This window comes from Equus asinus, chromosome 3, assembly GCF_041296235.1.
Source record: "Equus asinus isolate D_3611 breed Donkey chromosome 3, EquAss-T2T_v2, whole genome shotgun sequence".
NCBI lineage: Eukaryota > Metazoa > Chordata > Mammalia > Perissodactyla > Equidae > Equus > Equus asinus.
In genome coordinates this window covers 53951358-53972946 of record NC_091792.1, presented here as the reverse complement: position 1 = coordinate 53972946, position 21589 = coordinate 53951358, and the positions used below count along the sequence as shown (strand labels likewise).

Below are 21589 nucleotides of genomic sequence, written 5' to 3'. Positions count from 1 at the left end.
TTATTAAATAACTACCCAAGCTCTTTTTTCCATTCAAAATTACTTGTTCTTATAAATAATAAAAATTTAACTCTATTCATAATAAAAACTTATCTCAAAAATATTGTATTTTGATAGTGTAGCTGTTGTTAGGTACATTATAGATAAAGATAGGTTTTCTCCCTTACTGAGCTCACAGGTAAACAATTAAGACTAGACAAAATATGAAGGAACTATTAGGTTTTTTTTTTCCCATTTTCATTAATCCAAATGCTCATAAATCTAAGTACTTAAACTACAAATATCAAAGCCACACCATGACCTTAAAACTGCCCTCACCAGCAATGTTCTGTCCTAATTCCCAGTAAGTAACTGCAGCGACTTTTTAGATTCGTATTACCATGCCTGACACAAAAGAAATGCTCAGTAAAGTTAGCTACACTAATCGTTTATATTTTTAGGTACTTATCACCGAGCCTGCATGCTTTGAAGTTCTGCTGCTTGATCCTCATTGCCAAAAATGGGTGAAAAGGCTCAGATATGTTATATTTGATGAGGTAGGTTCTGGGCTATTTCTCTGGGTTGATATCCTAGTGTATATATGCTCTATAATTTCAGATTTGAAAATGTAGGGCACTATGATGGTAATTATCTAAGTTGTTGTTTCAGCCAGGGTACCAACAGAAAACAGATTGCATATTCAAATTAGCATAATTCTTAGTGAGGTGTCTTTACAGAGGGGCTGTTTACAAAGGTTTGTGCAAGGAAAACCACAAGGTGAGTACTGTCATCCAGAAATAATACAACCCCAAGCTGTTAACTATGTGAAAGAGGAGGGGTGGAGGAGGAAGCAGTATGGAACACAAAAGGAGAGAAAGTCTGTAGAGATAGCCTCTTTGGGAGGAGCAGTGACCTTGGTGGAGGAACATAGCCAGTCAAGGTTGACCTCTTAGGAAAGGAACTAACAGAATAAAGACCTTGACCTGATTGTTTTCCCTCCTTCCCATGTCTTGCCTGAACTTTCCAGTGGCCAAACCCAACAGAAGCTGGAGAGCTGGGAAGGTCGGTTGAGCTGGTTTCCGAGGTCAGATTCCTTGGGCAGAGAGCAAAATGGAAAATGATTTAGATCTGGAGGGACATAGCAATATTATTATCAACATGATTTGAAGGTGATGAAATAGAATGCAAACTTTATATATCTTTGCTTCAAGGAATTTTCAGCTTTAAAGAGAACAAGGTGACAAACCTATAGTGAATCTACCTTTTCCTTGTGTGAAGTTGGGAGCAGGCTATCAGGCTGTTGTTCTGCTTTGTTTGGTCCTGAAGTATTCTATTTCTTTTTTATTCACTGGGTTGTATTCTGTCTTGCTGACCTTAAACATTCCTGTTCTAAGGGGAAACCAAACTAAACCAAACCCTTGATCTTCACAATGTGGAATCTTGGACTGTGGTCTCATCTCCAAATGCATAAGTGTAATGATGTTGAAACTTGGGTAACTCAGTTTTCCTGATTTATGCATATGTAAAACATGCCTACAGGAAGGCTTTACGAGTTAATGAGTATTTTAGAAAGTTCAGAGAAATTGTTAGCTGATAAAAATATAAAGTCAGCATTTGGTAAAGTGGTTTGCTATCTGACCAAATCAAAGTCAGAAGGGATAAAGAAATATACTGGTTTATTTATGTATTTATTGTTAGGCTCTGATAGTAAGTCTTTCCAGTTGAATCCCAAGGAAGGGTCACAATTTATTTTATTTAATTAAAATCAAATTTTGGGCCTCCTCTCTAAGTCTTAATTTGTATCATTTAGACAAAGGTAATTGATTCATTCGTTCAACAAATATTAATTAAGTGCTTACTATGTATTAGGCACCGTGCTTTTTCCCTGGTATACCGGTAATGGCCTTAGGTGTAGTGAGGGAGAGAGTAATTAAACAAGGAAACATACCAAGGAAAATGTAAGTCAACATTATGATAAGAACTCTGAAGAAAAAATCAGTCTGCTGTGACCATGATAATGGCAAAATGAGAAGTAAGGACAGCTTTGGATGGGTGCTCAGGAAGGTATTTCTGAGGGAGTGACCATCAGCTTCCCTTTGCAGGGTAAGTAGGAATAATCAGCTAAGAGAGGTGGATGAGGGTTTAAGTAGAGGGAGCCATGTGTGTGAAGGCCCTGCGGTGGGACAGGTGTGTTCAGGGAATGAAAACAAGGCCAGTATGTCCAGGGCAGAGTGAATGAGGGGTAAGAGTGGCCTGCAATGAACTTGGAAAAGTGAGCAGGGGCCAGGTTGTGCAGGGTGTTACACTTCCAGTTAAGCAATTTGTATTTTGCTCTAAATGCTTTGGAAAGACATTGTAGAGCTTTAGTTAGTGACATGGCCTGATTTGACTTAGGCTAAAAATCCCATTATGGCTGTGACGTGAAGAGCGTATGGGGAAAAAGTGGAAGCTAAGAGAACAATCAGGAGGCTATTGTAGAAATCCGGGTGATGGTAGCTTGAATATCAGTATGAATGGAGAGGAAAATATGGCTTCAAACAGATTTTTAGAGTTGGACATTTTGGCATTAACGATGGATTATTGTGGAGATTGAAGAAGAGTTAAGTGTCAGTGACCTCTATTGTCTGACTTCATCATTGTTTATTTAGGTTTGCTTAATCATATGAAACTGGAGAAATGTGCATGACTATTTAATGCTTCTATGCTTTTTTCCATTTACCATTTTCAAATCAACTTTTCAACTGATAATTTTTTTTGTCTTTACTAGGTCCACTGTCTTGGTGGAGAAACTGGAGGAAAATTTTGGGAGCATCTTCTTGTCATGATTCGATGTCCCTTTTTGGTTCTTTCGGCTACCATAAGTAACCCTAAGCTTCTCACTGAGTAGGTATAGGTTTCATTTTGGACAGAATGGTAATTATATATTGAATGGTTGAATAATATACTATCTATATGGTCTTTAGTCTTTAAGGTTATTTCTGTAACATTATAACTTTCAGATAAATTTATTACCTTATCTTTGAAACTTCAGAGAGTATAGCTTCTCTAAAAATATTTTGAAGATATGTTTCCTGGAAGGGATAGAAGGAAGACATCTTCCCCAAAGGAACATCAAGGTCTCCCACAATCAGATCTGAAACTGTGTCGAAAAATTTCCAAAAATTCTCAGATAAGTGTCATCTGAAGTGATAGCGTTGTATCCCTTTTTTGTTGTTGTTCTTATCTAAAAAGTAAAGCTAAAATGGAAATAACTTGGACACAGCCATTGACCCTGAGGTTTCCTAACATTTTTCCACCTTGTCGATGGTGATTGTAAGAACAACAAAGCCTTATTACTTGAATATCAAGTATTGTTTTGTTACCAGACTTGATTTTCGCTAGTAACAACCACCCACTGCAATGATAGCAACAATGACAACAAACACTTACATCATGCTTCCTATGTTGCAGGTATTTTAACTCATTTAATTCTTACAACAATCTTATGAGGAAGGTACTACTATTTTGCACCATTTTGTGATGAACAAACTGAGGCATAGAAAGGTTAAGGAACTTGCCCAAAGTACACAGCTATGAAGTGATGGAGCTGAGATTCAAACTCAAGCAGTTTAAATCCAAAACCCATGTGCTTAAGTATAACTTTTTAGGCATGTGGAATTTTCTTTGCTTCAAATATCTAAGTTCTTGGTAAATAGTTCCATATTCTGCTTAAATGATATGTATATTTATTCTTTAAGGTGGCTGCAATCAGTAAAACAGTACTGGAGACAGGAAGACAAGATGATGGAAGAAAAGTTTATTTCTGAAATAAAGTCTGACCAGTGTCTCAACTTTCTCAAAGACAACTTGCATAGAGATCAATCATATGAAGTTAGACTCGGTAAGCTTGCTCTAGAAGCATAGGGATTGTTTTATTTTGCTTTAAACTTATGTATAAATACTCATCATTATATGCCCACTAATTTGGATATTCTTTCTCTTCATATTTAGTGCTCTATGGAGAGAGATACAATGATTTAGAAAAGCATATCTGTTCAGTAAAAGACAATGCCATTTGTTTTGATCATTTTCACCCATGTGCAGCATTAACGACGGATCATGTACGTATAAAGCCATATTTGTCCTATTAGAGGAATACTAGTGTATATCACAACTGGAAAGTTGTTCAATTAACCTTCATAAAATTGTAGCATGTATTCTTTACAACAGAGAATCTTAACCTTAGGTCGATGGACATCAGGATGGAAAGCACTCATGCTAAGCATCCACGGGGACTGCAAACCCCCTTACAATTTTGTGTGTGTACTGTTTTCTAGATTTCAATAGATCCTCAAATTATCTGGGACATCCAAAGTTTAATAACTACCTCTAGAGAGGAAGTAATGAATAATTCTAATCTGGGTTCTTTGGTTTGTTTATTCTTTTTCTTTATTTCCAGGCATTGTCTTTCTCTACCCAGTTCTTCTTAGCACATTTTTCTGCCTTCAACTTCTCTGTGACTAACAGTTCGGCTCCAGCTGTATGGGCACCCTTGTTCATGTCAGAATCTAATCACCATCAATTGATCTAAACAGGGAAGAGACACTTCCCACTAACATGAAAATCTTGACGTGACTTTTTCCACGGTGGATCGATAAGATGAAGGCCTTAAGAGATCTCAGTTGGGGCACAGAGTTGTGAGTGTGGAAGGATTTATTAATTTCTGGTGCTTTTCTCTCTTCCTTTTACATCCTATTCCCATGATGAGGTCATTTAGGCTCAAGTTGCCTCTCGAAGCTAAAATGACATTAGCCAACAGATGGTCTTTTCATTAAGCTATGTTCAAAATTCTACTGCTCCATTAATCTTCCTAAAATAGAATTCTGATCCTCTCCTGCTCATAAGCCTTCAATGTTTCTCCATTGGAAACAAATACATTTCAAACTTCTTAGCTTGGCGTTCAAGATCTTCTCTAATCTAGAGTCACTTGCCTCACCTGGAAGACTTCACGTTGTATGTTGTACCTGGAATGCTTTACCCCAGAGGCTAAACTCTGGCTTTCCAGATCCTATTCATCTTTCATGTCTCTGCTAATGAGGGACTTTATTCAGAAGTCTTTCTATGATCTCTCCATCTTGAAGTGATCTTCTTTTCTGATAACATATAACATTATTTATATATTTTTAAATGACAGCAACTATGGTCAGCCTACTATTATAATTTTTTTTGGCATGCTTTTTCTTTTAAACTAGATTCTAAATTTTCTGATGAAAAATTTTGTACATTTTCACCTCTGGATTATCTTACAGATAGCTCATAGTGCCTTATATCTAAAAGCTGCTCAATAAATATTTGTGGAATGACAATGACCAACATATGTTGAGCATTTAACTATGTGTCAGGCACTTGCTAAACATTTATATGTATTTCTCTTTTCACCTTCGCAATGTCTTTATAATAAATGCGCTATGATTATCCACAATTTACAGATGAGAAAGGAGAAGGATAGAGAAGTTAAATAGCCCAAGGACTCAGTTAGTAATTGTCCAGCTAGGAACCAAACTCAGATGGCCTGATTCCAGGGCCTAATGCTCTTAACCACAGTGTTACACTGAACAATTTGTAGGTTGAATGCCTGAGTGAGTGCTGAATGGAATGGACTACACAGACTCTGAGCTGTGATGGTAAAGGTTGTATAATATCCAGCTGAAGAGATTCTGTCTTTTGGATGGTTTCAAATAGAATTTTATTAAGTAGCTTTTCCTTTGCTTTGCACTGACCCAAACCAAATGCTATAAAACTCATTCTTGCCCCTCATGCCTCTCTCCATCATCAACTCCACGCCTAGAGAATAGATATATAATAAAGACATCATTTTTTAAAGCTTTCCAATGATTTTTCTGACATTTTCAGCATAGAATTCCCAGTCATTTTCTAATTGAATAGTATTTTGTAATTTTTTAATGGTTTATTCTGCTTGGTATGGTTCAAGACACATTGTCTTTAATCAGCTGTAAGTACAGTGGCTAGGCGTACTTGGTGAGATCATCATTTTGGGCCACGTGCCTTTTTCTACTCTCAGTAGCTATTAATAGAGTAACTGGAAAGCAATGTAACCACTACAGTGTGCTCTGACCCTGTATGACTTCTGACCCCGAATGGCTGTGCTCTTGTAGGAGTCTTCTTAAATCTTGACTCTTACATCATACCTGGGGATAGATACAGAGACCTATGCTTTTTTAAATGTTTAGACAACTGTGGTTAAGTTTCTGAGGTGTGTATTTACATAAGACGAAGTTGAAATTGCTCGATCATGAAGGGAACAGATTAAATTGAGGCAAAAAAGAAGAATGAAAGGGAACGCATCCAACTTTGATCCTCTCCTCTCTTATTCTCTCACGGAAATAGTTTCAAAAAGGAAGGGATGGAGCAGGATGAGTGAGCTCTCCTTAATCCAGCTGTGATGAGAGATTGCCTTCAGTCTACATGTGACTTGTTCCTGGGCAAAGAGAAGAGCTGCGTAATCTTCACTACGAATTACTCTGCTTTAAAAGAATAGCTGCTCATTTCCCTGAGGAGCTGTCAGCACCAGGCAGTCTTAGGAAGAACTGCTTTCCAGTCTCTTTCCACTCAGTTCATAAATGCTTACCAGCACCTGCGACTTTGGACTCATTATTTATCTTATTTCATTTTTATTTTTTCAAAATAAAATATGAGCATTGTGGTATGATATAGTTATGTTTATGAATGAAGATGTAATAGAAACCAATGATCTTTTCTCTTGTGTATCATCTTTTATATCACTTAGGTCAGTTTAAGGTATACCAGCTAGTTATCTGTGCAGGAGAGAGCAACTGAGTTTAGTATACCCTTTTAGTGATAGAGTTGATGAACTGAGAGAGTATCTGTAAGCTGATAATTAATCATCTTTACAGGTAGGATACTAAAAAAGCACCAGGCATTTTAATAGTGTATTATATACATTATCTCATTTAATCTTCACAATGAAACTGTGACATGTGGATTATCCCCAAATTATCCCTATTTTAAAGATGAGGAAACTATGGCATCTGTAAAAGGATGAGAGACACTTTGGAAATTGCATCACTATTATTCCAGAAACCAAAATAGAAACATAACATCAGTAAGAACCTGATAATTCTTAGAAAACTAATTACTTAAGAAAGGGATAGTCTCATGGACAGACTGTGTAGTCACCCACAAGGTGTAATTTATGAGATACTGAAATCCTCACTTTCCAAGACAGTGTGCACATTTACTGGTCTATTTAAATGTAGTCCTTACCATCTAGCTAACTTCATGGATCCAATGTGAAAGTTGTTAAATGATGGTTCTTTATATTTATGCTGCATAGCATAGTATGAAAAGAAAATCCTAATATATTTAACTCTTTTGAATCTCACCACAATCCTGAAAGACTACAGTGCAGATGTTGTCATTCTCATATTATAGGTGAGAAAAACCAAAACCCAAGGAGCTTGTAGTTGGAGCTATGATTAGAACTCCAAGTATGCTACGCTTTCCACTGCACCAAACATCTCTTCAATTCTTTCCGAACTCTGTTATTTTTGGAGTGTCTCCTTTAGTCCAGTAGCTCCAATCTTCCATGACCTGGTAATAGGTACTTTTTTTAACACTGTGGTTTCTTCTTCAGATAACTTGGGGAAAAGTGTAATGCCATGTCTCTTTCTTGGAGATTCACAGTGCACATTAACATAACAGAGGTCTTGAAGTAAAGCTTCTCGGTTAACTGTGTTTGATAGGGTATTTCCCATGGACTGTCTACCCTTAACATTTTTTCAAAGGTCCTGGTTTGAGAGCTGTTATTCTAGCCCTTTTGCACACAATAGATTAGGAGTAGTGGTGTTTGAAACTCCAGGAATCTATAATGCACTCTCTGAGGGCAGGATTTTTTTTCTTGTTCCTGAAGCAGTGCCTGGCCCATAAGTAACATTAAAAGCCTTTGTGAGAGGAATAAGTAGTGCACATGTTCTCAAGGCTTAAGACAGAACCAGCTCAGTAACCTGGCTAGCCGTCGGGGGAGAGATTTCTTAAGGTGTCTTAAGATTGTCTGAGAGCCTTTGTTTTCATGAGGTTCACCCAGCTTTTATATTGAATCTCTATCTAACAAAGCTTTATCCCTTTTTGCATGATCATAGAATCATCTTTATTTGTAAAAACATTTCAATTTCAGTTTCAACTGAGACCACACTGAGAGTGTTCATATTTTCCAACTGCCTAGGACCGTCAACGGTGTTCTAGAGATGTTTCATAAAGTGTCAGTTTGTTGTCTAGTTCAATTAGTCTTAGGAAATAATATGAAAACTTATTAGTGGACTCTGGGGTTTTTCTGCTTCAGCGGGTTAGGGATACTTCCTGGTTAAGATTTTGTTAACAGTTAGATCCTTGCAGGGGTAGAATATTTTAGTTTATTGCCCTTTAATGTCTCTGGATTCATGAATAGAGACATGACACATAGGATATGACATAAGATGAAATGAAAGAAAGTAAGTATTCCCAGTTTATTCATTCATTCATCCATCCATCCATTAATTAATTTATTTCTTCACAGATCGAAAAGTATGGCTTCCCTTCTGATCTTACGCTTTCCCCTCAAGATAGTGTCCAACTTTATGATACCATGGTTCAAGTCTGGGAAACTTGGCCCAGGGCTCAGGTAAATATATGAATATGTATGCATGGAAACTACTTTAGTTAATGCTATTGAAGAATATGGGAAAATTATTCTACTTAAGCACACTTATTCTCTAAATTAAAATTGAAGTTGACATTGGAAATAATTTATTCTTTCTTTCCAGACATTCTTCTTCTTGACTTTCTTACATTTCGTAATATAGAATATCCTATAATTCTTGAAAATATTTCTTTTTTTAGCACTTGTGATACTTTGGTTCCCTTTTTGGATTTATATTCTTCTATTTTCTCTCATTATGCTTTCTTCTCTCTGTCAGTTTTCATTGTTTCCTTGGCTTTGTTCTATATTCTTTCCTTTGAAGAGTTCATCCATCATCATAGGTTTTTGTATTAGAAGTTATGGGGAGATGAAAAGATGTTGAACAACCCCTATCCTCAAGGAGTTTGCAATTTGGTTTAAGGAGATTTGTAAATTTAAATATATAATTGTATTTTTTATGTAGATTGCATAATTTGACTTAATTTTGTGGTAATTTTTTCCCAAGGAATTGAGTCCAGAGGAATTTGTTCTTTTTAAGAATAAAATAGTCATTAAAAAATTGGATGCTAGAAAATACGAAGAAAACTTAAAGGCAGAACTAACACGTTGGATTAAAAATGGCAAAGTAAAGAAGGTAATTTTCACACTTTGGGGCAAAGATCCTCTCAATTGTTAACTGTTTGGAGTTATATAACTTAGCCAATGCCAGTTTTTCTTTCACTTTTCATTTTAGAAATTTCACTTAAACATGTTACTCAGTGAGTCTAAGGTAGAAAAAAAAGGGAGGGTAGTGGTTTCATCTCTTAGCCCAGTGCCCACTATGACATGTGCAATAGCCTTTTGACTCCTTCAGATTGTTATGATAACTAAAAACGGAGAACCAGTTAATATAGAAATCAATATTGTTGATGTTGCTTTCACAGAAAAAGGACTGGCTCCAGAATAATAATAGTTGAGATGATTGCGAGTTAGTAGGGGAGCTACCCTAAATATGTTTTGGACAAATAAAAAGAAATTATAAATAAAGATAACCAATGTCTGAAACTCATGTAAATGACGATAGAGGAGGAAATATAAATATATTTGAAAGAGGCTCAGGCAAATTGGCAGATGACAAACTCTTAAGTGGCTACTCTGAGAAGGAGTTATCCTTGAGCATTAAGATTGGTGGACTTTTGATTCTTGTCTACTGACTATGTGCCATGTTTATTTGCCCTTTTCACTGCAGTGATAAAAGAAATAAAGTTAAAGATGGTATTGATGTCAGGAAATACTACTACAGCAGGTATTTTAGCCTATGTTTTTGGCAAATAATATTATATTCCATTAACTGTTAACCAGGAACAAACTGGAAACCAAAGTCCTGCCCGCCTTCCACCCCTCCCAAATGATGCCTAAAAAGGAAAATCGACTGTATTAAGAAAATGTATTCATGATAGCACATTATTATTTGTTTTACCAAAGATTTTCTATTGTAGACTATGTAAAGGAATTTAGTGTTAATTTTTTTGATGTAAAATCATGTTTATTTCTTTTCTTATTAAAAACATAGTAGATGCTCTTTATAGAAAATTGTAAAATTTGGAGGAGTAGAATAAAAATTACCACCTGCAATTTCGTCGCTCTGAGGTAAACAATTTGTTGCACTTCTGTCCAGTCCCTTTTGTAACTCATATCCTGAATTTTCAGTTAAGTGTTATAATGTAAGCATCTCTCTATATTATTACAAGCTACTGGTTAATGTAGTTTAAAAATTCTTTTTTATTTTAAAAGTTTTTCATTTTGCCTGTTGAAAAATTACAAAACACAGAAAATTATAAAGAAAAAAATCTCAGCAATGGGTGATTTATGAAAGAGTCTGTTTCATTGGACCATTATTTATGATACTATCAATGGGCTGTTCCTTCTTTTTTTAAAAAAAATGTGATTTTTTTTCAAGTTTTTTTGTGTATAAAGAATGATTTTGTGTCATATTGCATAAAAATTTTTTCCTCATCTATATATTTTTTCAAGGTTTTTGATGACTTTCTACATTTTGATTTTCTTCTTTTGCCACATGAGGAAGTTTCTAATTTTTATAGAGTGCAATATATTGAACTTTTCTCAGGTGGCTTCTCTATTACTTTAAGTTTGAAAAACCTGCTCCTATCCAGATAAGTCATGAATACTCTCTTACGTTTTCTTCTGGCTATTTTATCATTGATTTTCTATGCTCTTTAATATATTTGGAAGCTATTTTACTCTCTAATAAAAGGTGAGAACTTCAGTCACTCTCTCCAACAGGTGAAGCAGCAACACTTGCTGAATAATCTTTATCCTCTTGACTCATTTGTAGTACCTTCAGAATATCGTGTATCTATTCCAGTCTACATTTTGAAAAATATTCATTTAGACCGACTTATCTATTACTCTGTTGACTTTTTAACATAACTTGAGAATACATTTTAAAAGAAATATTTTTAAAAACTCACAAAAAATTTTCTCTGAGGAATACTTCAAAGTTCAACCAATTAAATAATTCCATTTTTTGTCCTATTTAAGCAAATTATTTTTTAAAAATCATTTTTTATTTGCGACTCTAGGCCAAAAGAGTACTGAAGAAGCTTAGCCCTAATTTGGTGTGAAGTTCAGACGATATGGTAAAAATGTTTCCCCTTCTTGTTGAAAAGTTAAGACAAATGGATAAGTTGCCTGCGATATTTTTTTGGTAAGTTATTGAAGCTTAATTTTTGGGAGTGTGAGAATTTTTTATTTTATTCTATTTTGAACTAATCTCATTCATAGAAAGTGAGTAGAAGTGAGCAAACTTTTACTGTTTTGGCGAATATCTTTACAAAACCAGCATGGGTAGATTTTATTTTTAAAGAAATCCTTGTGAAATTATTTGTGCTTATCGCCCTTTTAATTCCTTGACTCCCGATTATTTTGACCTTTTTAGCTTTGTTAGTTTTCCTATAAAAAAACAACCATAACTTGAATTTGCACCTTTAGAAATGCTCCTTTAGCAATCAAATTGCATATTCATGTACAGATGTAAAGCATATAAAGGGCTCACAATTTATTGGTATGTTTGGCTTTTAATTTATAGTTAGGAAAACTAAAACCAGGAAGCATATCTGAATACTATGTGCTATAAGACAAAGAGCTTGAATAGATATTAAGTGTCTAACTTTGATAAAGAGAACTGAAGTGGAATTTATCAAGTGGATTATACTTTGTACCCTGGATCAGCTCTGGTAACAACTTTGGCATTAGAGCAGAATAATTTATTTAATCAAGATAACTTTTAATTATTTTAACTGTGAAAGCTTTGTGTAAAATAAATTCCCAGCACCTTGATCCAATGGTAATAAATTATATGCATAGACAAATACACAAACACATATACATGTAGCTATCTTAAATGATAGCACTAAAGCCACATATGTGTTATATATCTCAATGTCCATGTTGGTGGTAGTTAACTAAAACCAGATGATGGTAGAAATAAAAAGTATGGCTGAGGACACAAATTTGGGGAATTGCAAGAAAATTTCTCCTTCCTCTTTGTGATTGGGCCAAAGTTAATAAATGAGGTATTCTGCCAACACATGACAATATTTACCTAGATTGCTTTCTAGTGTGGCTCTCAATTTTAGTTACAAACAAATGTATTCTTGTATCTCCGGCAGAGCTGTAGGTGTAACTTCGAGATAGGAATCTAAATAGGAACTGGCTTTGTTACTTATGTACTCATACAAATTTAAAATTTTAAAATAAATTGTTTTATAAAATACTTAAATATTTTCAATATCTGGTAATGGGATTTTGGCAAGTTGCAATGAAACTTTCAGTAAAATATACTAAAGAAATCCTAAGTCTCATCAACTGGGGCATTGAGAACTCTGTGTGATGATTGGTTTAGGCTCAAGTTAGCCAGCCAGCTTCCTGCACAACCTCTTCGAAGCTTCCGGGTTTAATCTGAAACTGACCCCTATACCAGCTGGGCAAGGAAAGACTGAAGAAAAAGGCAGAGCACTCCAGATTGGTAGGCGGAAGGTTTAATAAGTAAGGGAACTTATGTATGAGGCTTGTCTTGGATGGCCACAAGACGAATAGATTTCCATACCTGCCCATCAAATCTTAAAAGTTTATATAGAGGCTTTTGCTGGGTTCACTCACATAAACAGGTGTCCTTAACTGGCTTTACTCACGTACACAGTCCAGATAGTCTCATCACCACATTACTACCTCAAGGCTGTATTGTTGGCGCAACTTCTGGAAGTGGGGAAGGCAAGCTGAGTACATATTCCAAAGACAGGGGAGGGGGTGGGAGCATCCAATTGCTCAGGTCCAGCTCTCATGTCAAACTGGCCATCATGTCTTCCTGATGACCTCCTGAAACACTTCCCTAATCTGGACTCTGGAAGAAATACATGGTGCTGGCAAGGTGTGTGTTTAGTGTCTAATGCCCATGTAGAGAGTGCTTAAGAGCACGCTCTCTCAGACCTCAGCTTAAATCCCAGCTCTTCCCTCCATTAGCTATGTGACTTCTGGAAAATTCCTTACTGTCTTTGAGCATCATTTGAACAATGGAGATAGTAATAACTAATTCATTAGATTGAGGTGAGAATTAAATGAGATACTATTTATAAAACACAACTCAATAGTTGAAAATGTGATTGGTTCAGGTGTAACTACAAGACCTTGTTTTACACTGGATTTGGACAAACATTATCAGAGGGATTGAAGAAGGGAAGGTATTTCTAGGTGACCTTGGTTGGTTGATTTGTTTGCTTTAAAGCAGTAGATGAAACCATTTAATGCCATCATGTAAGATATCATTTGTAACCAGTAATTTACACATATTGCATGTTAACTTGTATTACTATGAACAGGGAGGCAAATTTAGCATTGTGATAATAAAACATGGCCTCTGGAATTGGGTTGCCTGGGTTCTAATCCCAAATCTACCATTTATTAGGCTATGTGATCTTGGATAAGTTTTAAAATTTCCTTTGGAATCTGTTTCCTCATCTGCAAAACAGAGATAATAATAGTAGCTTTCTTATAAGGTCATAGTGGGGATTAAATGAGTTCATATATTTAAGCCACATGGAACAGTGCCTGGAACTTGGTAAGCACTTTGTAATTTTCTGCTATTATTATTTTTGCCTTGTTTATATATCAAATCTTCTTATCACATACATTAGACTGTGATTTTCCTAGTCTTCTTTTTAATTGAGATATAGTTGACATAGAATTTTACTAGTCTTTATTTCTCCAGGACACCTATTTAATCTTGATCAGCGAAACAACATTCCTTTTCAAAGCCTGCATTATGAAGCTGGTAGTAAGTCCATGGCCTCACAAGTAATGTTGAAAAAATTCCTTGGGTGGACCCAACTTAGAGTGAATACAATGGTACTGGGCATTAGGTACATTCAGCCAAAACATTTCCCCAATGAGCTACTTATGATAGTGGTACATGGAAATATGATCTAAATGGAAAAATAGTCTTTTAAAGGCATTCTTCTTGTTTCAAGTTTTAAGAGTGTTGATGTGGAAGAAAGAGCTAAAAGCGTGTGCGCTTTTTTGGAGAACCCAGAGAGAAAAAGCTGTAGCCAGACTGACCAATGTCATAGCTATGCCCATGATATAAATAAAAAACTTACCAAAGCTGAAAATAATGTGAAAAGACTAAAGAAAACGTAAGTATTTACTTAAATAAATTGGCCAATAAGGGCTTGAAGTACTTCATAAGACACTGTCAGAAACATATGCAGACTGGGCCACCAAGGGGTTCTTGTTACTGGTTCACTTTGTTTGCAAATAGAGTAAATCTGGAGGGGTGGATGGGTGGGTGCCTCTTAGTTGTGTATAGATAGGGTTCATTTAGGAATCAGGAGGGGTAGGACCAGAGCCTGCAAGCCTAGCTAGATTATCTGACCTGACAGTATGTCATTTCAACTCTCAAAACTTTTCATCTTTTCCACACGTGTGAACAATGTCTCTTAGGAGAGCCTCAGCCAACTTGACCATAGCCTACATTTGTCCCCTCAGGTCACAATGTGGAGGTTTCCCTGATGTAGTATCACAGTGGGTGAGCAAAGAAAGGCCTATAGAATGAATTACTATACCAATTTTGTGCTGAGGTAGCACCTCACTGTGGTGATTACTCTTCCTTGTTCCCAATGTCTAATTAAGACATTGACTGACATTGTCTGACTGTTCTATGGACCAAATGTTTCTTCTCTCCATGCCTTCCTCTCCGTCTTTATTCCCTTACTCTGCCCCAGTTAGGCCTTTGGCATCTCTTCTCTGGGCCCTTGTAGAGACCTTCCCATGTGATTTCCTGTTCCAGGTTCACCCCCTCCCATGTAACTGACATGCAGTTGCTGATGTGATCGTTCTAATGGGCAAATTTAACCAAAGTACCCCACGCACAACGTCTCTCTCTCTCTTAGTTGCCTAGTAAAGTTGATAAAGTGTAGGCTCAGTAATGTACACAAGGCTCTTCATGACTTGGTCCCAGCCTCCATTTGTGGTGTCATTTCCTGTTACCCCTCTCTGCTAAGACTCAGTCTTGTCCAGATCTCCACTCGTGATGTGCTCCTATCACCTGAATCTGTACCTGAAGGGCCTTCCTTTCTGTTGACCTGTATACCTTGTACACATTTTTTTTTCCACTTCAAAATCTATCTTCTCTGAAATTTACAATGATTTCTCAGGGTAGATTTATTGCTCTTTTTCTTTTATTCCCATTCCAGTTTGAATCATTAGAGCAATTATAGCACTGTATTTCAGTTGTCCGTATATCTTTCCTTTCCCTAGATTGTCAGTTCCCCTACAAAAACTGTGCATTTTCCTTTTTGTATCCCCAGTGCTAGCAGATTGCCTGGCACATTGCTTCATAAATACTTGTTGAAAGAATGACTGAATCTTCCCTCGATATTGAAACAGCTTCCACAGCTTCCCTAATTTTGGATATTTTTCAAAGACTAGAACAGGCTCTCTCTTGATCCCACCACTGATTGTGTCTTCTTTCTGTTTGTTGTGCAGATTTTCCCAGGCCCATGGGAAGGGAAGGGACCTCAGAGAGAGTTGTTGGAGCTATAGGCCTTCACAGTTACTGATTCTCTTTAGTCAGACCTTTTTCAGGACTGGGAACAACATTTCAAGTTGGATGTGTAATGAACAACATGGACTATGAAAATAAAGGGCATTTGGGCTATAATCAGTTTCCCTTTTAGGCCCAGTCAAGGAGGGTCTCTGGTCCCAGCGTGGAGATTTAAAGTGCCAGGGGTCAGTGGAGCCAAAGAAATGTGCCAACTTGTTCTTGACTGTGCCATGCTTTCCTCTTGCTTTTCCCGTGGAGAGCTGTAGGAACAGCAGTTCTTCTGAGAAGAATGAGACTTCTGTTATAGGAAGAGGGAGAAAGGTCATGCAGAGAAAAGGAAGAGGATATAGGGCATTTTGCTGATGAGAGCCCATGACTTCTAGGACAAACATGGAAGTGCATGTGAGAAAGGAGACTAAATCAGGATTGGGAGCATTTCATATAAGACTCAGTATCTGGGTGATGGAGGGTCATCTGGGAAGTCTTAAGCTTCTTGTGGTAGCTGAATATGAAGTTTCTTTACTTAAAACTTTATTTTTTAAAATACTAGCTTTGGAAAAGACAAGGAAGAGTCCAGGAAGTTGAAACTAAAACTAACATATGGAGCTGAATATGTTAATATCCTCAACAATTTGAAGGAGTTTCTGAAAATCCCTGAGGAGTGCTCGTATGCTGATGTCAATGCGCTGCACACTGAGGTCAGCATGGAAACTGGCTCAGGATGCCAGAGAATGATGATACTTTGTCAGTCATGATTTTTTTTTTATCATGGTGATCATTTAATCTATCATCTTTGGACACTAAGTAAAATCCCTGTTAGAAATGTGGTGTTTGTGCAATATCTTTGAAATATTATTATTTCCGTGTGTTATTTTGCTTGGTTTTCAATGACTGTCCGCATTTGATGTGTTAAATTTCTATAGGTGATTTCTTCTTGCTGAGTAGTTTGCCTGTGAAAGTGTCCACCTCTTCTTTTATTTCCCTCTACTATCCGGGATTACTACCTGGCCTGATTCTAGAATTCAGTCCCACATGCTGTATTTTAATGTTAGTCATATTTGGGTATGTGTGGTACAATACATTTTGAATAATATCTACAGAATGTCCCGATCTCAGAGACTTCTATCTGACATCCAAGACATTCCATTAAACAGATATTGAAATACCCAAATATGGTATGGCATTTAAACAATTTTTTTTATTATGTAAGTTATTTATATTCATTGCAGAAATGGCTGAAAATACAAAATGACAAAAATAAAAAAATGTCAGAACTCAGAGATAGTCATGTCCGAGATTTTTTTCCTGTGGAGACTTATAAAAATGCCTACACCCAAATTAGACATTTCATATATTTATTTATTAATAAGATAAGATCATATTATATAAATTAGTCTTTAACCTGCTTTCCTCACTTAGCTATTTATTTCTTATTAACAACAATAGAGCTACATCATTATTTTGATAGCTCTATGGTGTGTGGATATGGATGACTATAATTTCTTCAACCAATCTTCTGACCCTCGGCTGCATAGGTTATTTTCATTATTTTTTCTTGTTCTTATAAGCAGTCTGTCCCTTGGACATTTTGGCTGACAGCTGGATTTTCTCCTCATGGTAAATTCCTAGAAGTGGGATTGTCAGGGTATGGATATTTTTTAAAGCTTTGGATATAAGTTGTGAGTGATTCACAGTGGGAAATAAGAATTCTCCGATCATTGAGGGTAGGGAACCACTCTGCCTTCTTGGAGAAGCCTCTCTCTGCCTGCAGAGGGCTCCAAAGTGTCCAGTAGAGAATTCATCTCCCTCTTTCTGGCAACAGCAGATCATACACTCAACCTGTCCGGGGCATCTTATTTACAAACAGCACCCTTCTCCCTTCGGTTTATGATGATCTCTTCTCCGAGACAGTCTGTTGAAAAAATGGGAAGATTGCTTCCAGTGTCATAAAATATAACCTATACTCATGTAGGGTCGGTGTCAAAAAGCAGCCTCACTTTATGATTCTGTGATTCTGTGATTCAGCCTCACTTTGTGATATCCTGTGATTCTGATATCCTGTGATTAAAATTAAATAAAATACATTATCCATTGTTCTTTCTTGTTTTAGACTTTGGAGGTGGTGTTTAAACGCGTGCAATTAATGAGAAAAGGCGAAGAACTGAAGGCTTTAGCACAAAGGGGTATTGGCTATCATCACGATTTCATGTATTTTAAGGAAAGAGAGTTTGTTGAGATACTTTTTGCGGAAGGGTTTATCACGGTAGGTGATTTTTTTACATTGAAAAAATAAAGCTATGCATACAAGATGTTGAATATCAGTGAAATATGAAACATTATACCAACTGTTTATCTCATCTAAACAAAGCGTCATTTTATTACAACTCACTCGATAGCTTCTCCATCTAGTCCATTTATTAGGAGAATTTAAAATTATTTATAGACTAAAAGATGATACCTATAATGAAATATTATAGCTGTGGTAATCTGGAAGAAATCCTTTGCTTTCTTTAAACACATACTGCCTAAGACATACTTTTGGTCAGACCTGTTTTTAATGTCATAAACCTCAGGTCGGCTAAGAGGAGAACATCTCTTTTCCAGGAATTGGAAAAAGCTTTTCCTATACTAACACAGTCTATACAAAGCTTATAGCTGTGGTATCTCTAAATGAACTTGGAAAGGGTAAGGAATCCATAGCTGGCTCATAATCAAACACTTGTGCACATACCAAAAAGACAGTTTGAGATACTTTTTGCGGAAGGGTTTATCACGGTATTCATGTGCCTCAGAAGGATGCAACATTCTGGTTTTAGGTGGGGATGGTCTCCATAACTTCACCACGAATGTTTATATGATTACTCAGTTAATTTTCTTTTTGAGTGATTTGTAAAAACAGGCACCAGCTTTATTGGCTGCATGCACTTGTGCACATGTGTGTCAGTATGTGAAGGGTTGTGTAGAAAGAATAGTAAGGAATATAGGATATCATAAATAAAGGCTGTGAAACAAAGAAATATCATGAACAGCTCTGCTCAGTTTTCCTTTTAGTGTGTATGTGTGTGTGCATGTATGCAAGATACAGTTTATACAAAATATATAAATATACAATTTATTGGTCATTTTAAAGGCAAGAACCAGAGAGAAGAGTTTATATAAAGATTATTAATTGAGGGCAAGGATCTCACCTATTTTATTCATCACACCCAGTATTGTAGAACTTGTAACATAGTAGTTGCTCAATAAAAGTTAATGAATGAATGAATAGCCTGACTATTATAAAAGTGTTATTCTGGAAATAGTGATAGCTTTGCTACACAGAACAACTTTAAAAATGGTACTCATTATAGTTAAATGCTAAATTTTAGTGATTTGAGTCTTTCCATCTTTTTTTCTTATTGATGAACTTTGTGAACAAATAACGGGTTGAATTTAGATGGGTTTATAAATAGCAATTAGAAAGTATTTTTGTTTTCTCTATATCATTAAATAATTAAAATAACTATGGCATAAATTAACATCAATGTATTTGAGAGGAAGAGAGGACAATTGTATGTACCCTGCATTAAATAGATGGGTGGGTACATAGGATGTTAGGAAAGTAAATAAGGGAAAAAAATGTAACTGAATTATGCTTCAATTGCTTAGATCAGTTATCTGTTGTCAAAATCAAACACAAATAGAGACCAAACTTGAAACCAGTTAGTTGTACAAGCAAAACTTAACTTATTTTGCAAGACAAGCAAGGTTAACTTGATCTGGATACCTTCTTGCTTATGCCTCTGAGAATCATAAGTGAGACAAATAGTTACGCAAACTTGATGTGAGGTAACCACTGACCAATTACCTTTCATTTAAGAAAATTCTAACATTGTAACCAATCACTGTGAAGAATGAATACTCTCTGCCTTCACAGTAAATAAGCTGCTTTCTGGGCTTCCTTCCACGTTTTGGTTTGAGTGCTCCCGGTTTGCACACTGTCTTTTTGGTATGTGCACAATAAACTTTTACTAATTTCTGCTTAAGTGATTTTTTGATTTCAGTTCCATTTTTTTAATGAACTTTTGACACTAAATAGATAAAACCTCCATAAACGAAGGGTGAGGATAGGGTAGGATGATTGTCCAGAGTGTGTAAGGAAATGTGTTATTACCCTGTCTTAAGGAAAGTTGTATGCTGGTGTTTCATTCCTTCATGCATTTATCGAATGCCTATTTATTGTGCGTCTACTAGATACACATGATACTTAAGGTCTAGGAGGAGCAAGTAAACATGGTTATTTTAGAAATGGTGGTCTAGGAAGTCCGTTTTGATATTTTTGCAGAGATCCGAAAGAACCCTGTAAATGAAGATTTGAAGGAAGCCATTTTAGGCAGAGCAAACAGCAACAATTAGAGCCTGAAGCAGTGGTGTGCTTTGTATATTCAGGGACTAGTAATAAGAACAATGTGGCTAGTACATAGCATTAATAACATGCGGTTTAGTTAAAGTTCAAGGAGCTTTTCAGTGAGTGGAGCAGGAAATATATCTTGTGTCCTTATAGATGTGCTCCATTTTGAATGAACTCTTTTATTCTTTCTGTAGGTAGTGACAGCTACTGGAACACTTGCCCTAGGAATCCACATGCCATGTAAATCTGTTGTGCTTGCACAAGACTCAGTCTACCTGGATGCTTTAAATTATAGACAGGTAATTCTCTTACTCCAACTGCTGAAAGATGAGTGTGCTGTGATGAACCGTGTGGCGTTTTTATCTGCTTACAGGCTGTAGTTCATGTCCTTCCTTCCACTTTCTGTGTGACACAGTGATTTTGAACACAGTTGTCTCCTATCTTATTGCTTCGTGCCGTTCGATTTATCTACTTCCTTATTTTCTCACAATTAGTGTTAAATGATTTAATAGTCTTAGTGTAGTTTTTAGTCTTTTTCTTGAGAAATATAAAGCTGTTCTGATTCTTGATCCTTCATAGCGCCCCTTTATTTTGTTTTTCTGGGAGTATGTAAAATGTTCTGAAATTTCTTGCATCATCTGTTTCCTTCAATTCATCTTTTTCTGTGTGTGGCACTTGGTATCATCAATTTCTAGGTGGCACAGTGGTTAAGTTTGCACATTCCACTTCTCAGCTGCCTGGGGCCTGCCGGTTTGGATCCCAGGTGCGGACATGGCACAGCTTGGCAAAAGCCATGCTGTGGCAGGCATCCCACATATAAAGTAGAGGAAGATGGGCATGGATGTTATCAGGGCCAGTCTTCCTCAGCAAAAAGAGGAGGATTGGCAGCAGTTAGCTCAGGGCTAATCTTCCTCAATAAAATGTCAAGAATAAAAATATGTTCTGTATTATAAGGCAAGGGAGGAAAGAGAGGTAAATGAAAGAAAAACAAGAGTGAGGGTGAGAGAAAGAAAAATAAAAGGGGAAGGCCAGGTGACAGACATACAGAGACAAGTGGACAACGATGATGCACTTGAGCATCTTCTCATCTCCCTTATGACACAGAAGTGTGATATCCTATATTGCAAGTCAGAAGAGAGAGAAAAACTACCTCTTTCCACTCACTGCAAAAAAAAAAAAAAAAGATACTTACCAAGTCTCAAAATGTAAATTTTAAATATTTTCTTATTCTTAATATTTTTCTCTTATAAATCATAAAACTCTCCCAGATTAGAATGTGGAGATTGTGATTTTACAGAGAAAAGGAGTTCACCCCCATTTCATGACCTTTTAGGATATTGCTGTTGAAGCTTTAAAAGCCGTGTTGCCCTTTTCTCAAGCAGGTGAGAACAAGATGACCTTTCGACATGTAGTTTTTGAGCTGAAA

The 21589-nt window shown here is 36.3% G+C and overlaps 1 protein-coding gene across 1 annotated transcript in view; it reads left to right on the top strand.

Annotated features, from left to right (window-relative positions):
* DDX60L (DExD/H-box 60 like) overlaps window positions 1-21589 on the top strand; it is a 92259-nt gene that overhangs the window by 48097 nt on the left and 22573 nt on the right. Inside the window, 11 exon segments of the mRNA XM_070505036.1 lie at window positions 441-536; window positions 2747-2862; window positions 3717-3859; window positions 3970-4079; window positions 8552-8656; window positions 9180-9308; window positions 11257-11381; window positions 14200-14364; window positions 16324-16471; window positions 17884-18040; window positions 20362-20462. Of these exon segments, the coding sequence (XP_070361137.1) occupies window positions 441-536; window positions 2747-2862; window positions 3717-3859; window positions 3970-4079; window positions 8552-8656; window positions 9180-9308; window positions 11257-11381; window positions 14200-14364; window positions 16324-16471; window positions 17884-18040; window positions 20362-20462 (1395 nt within the window).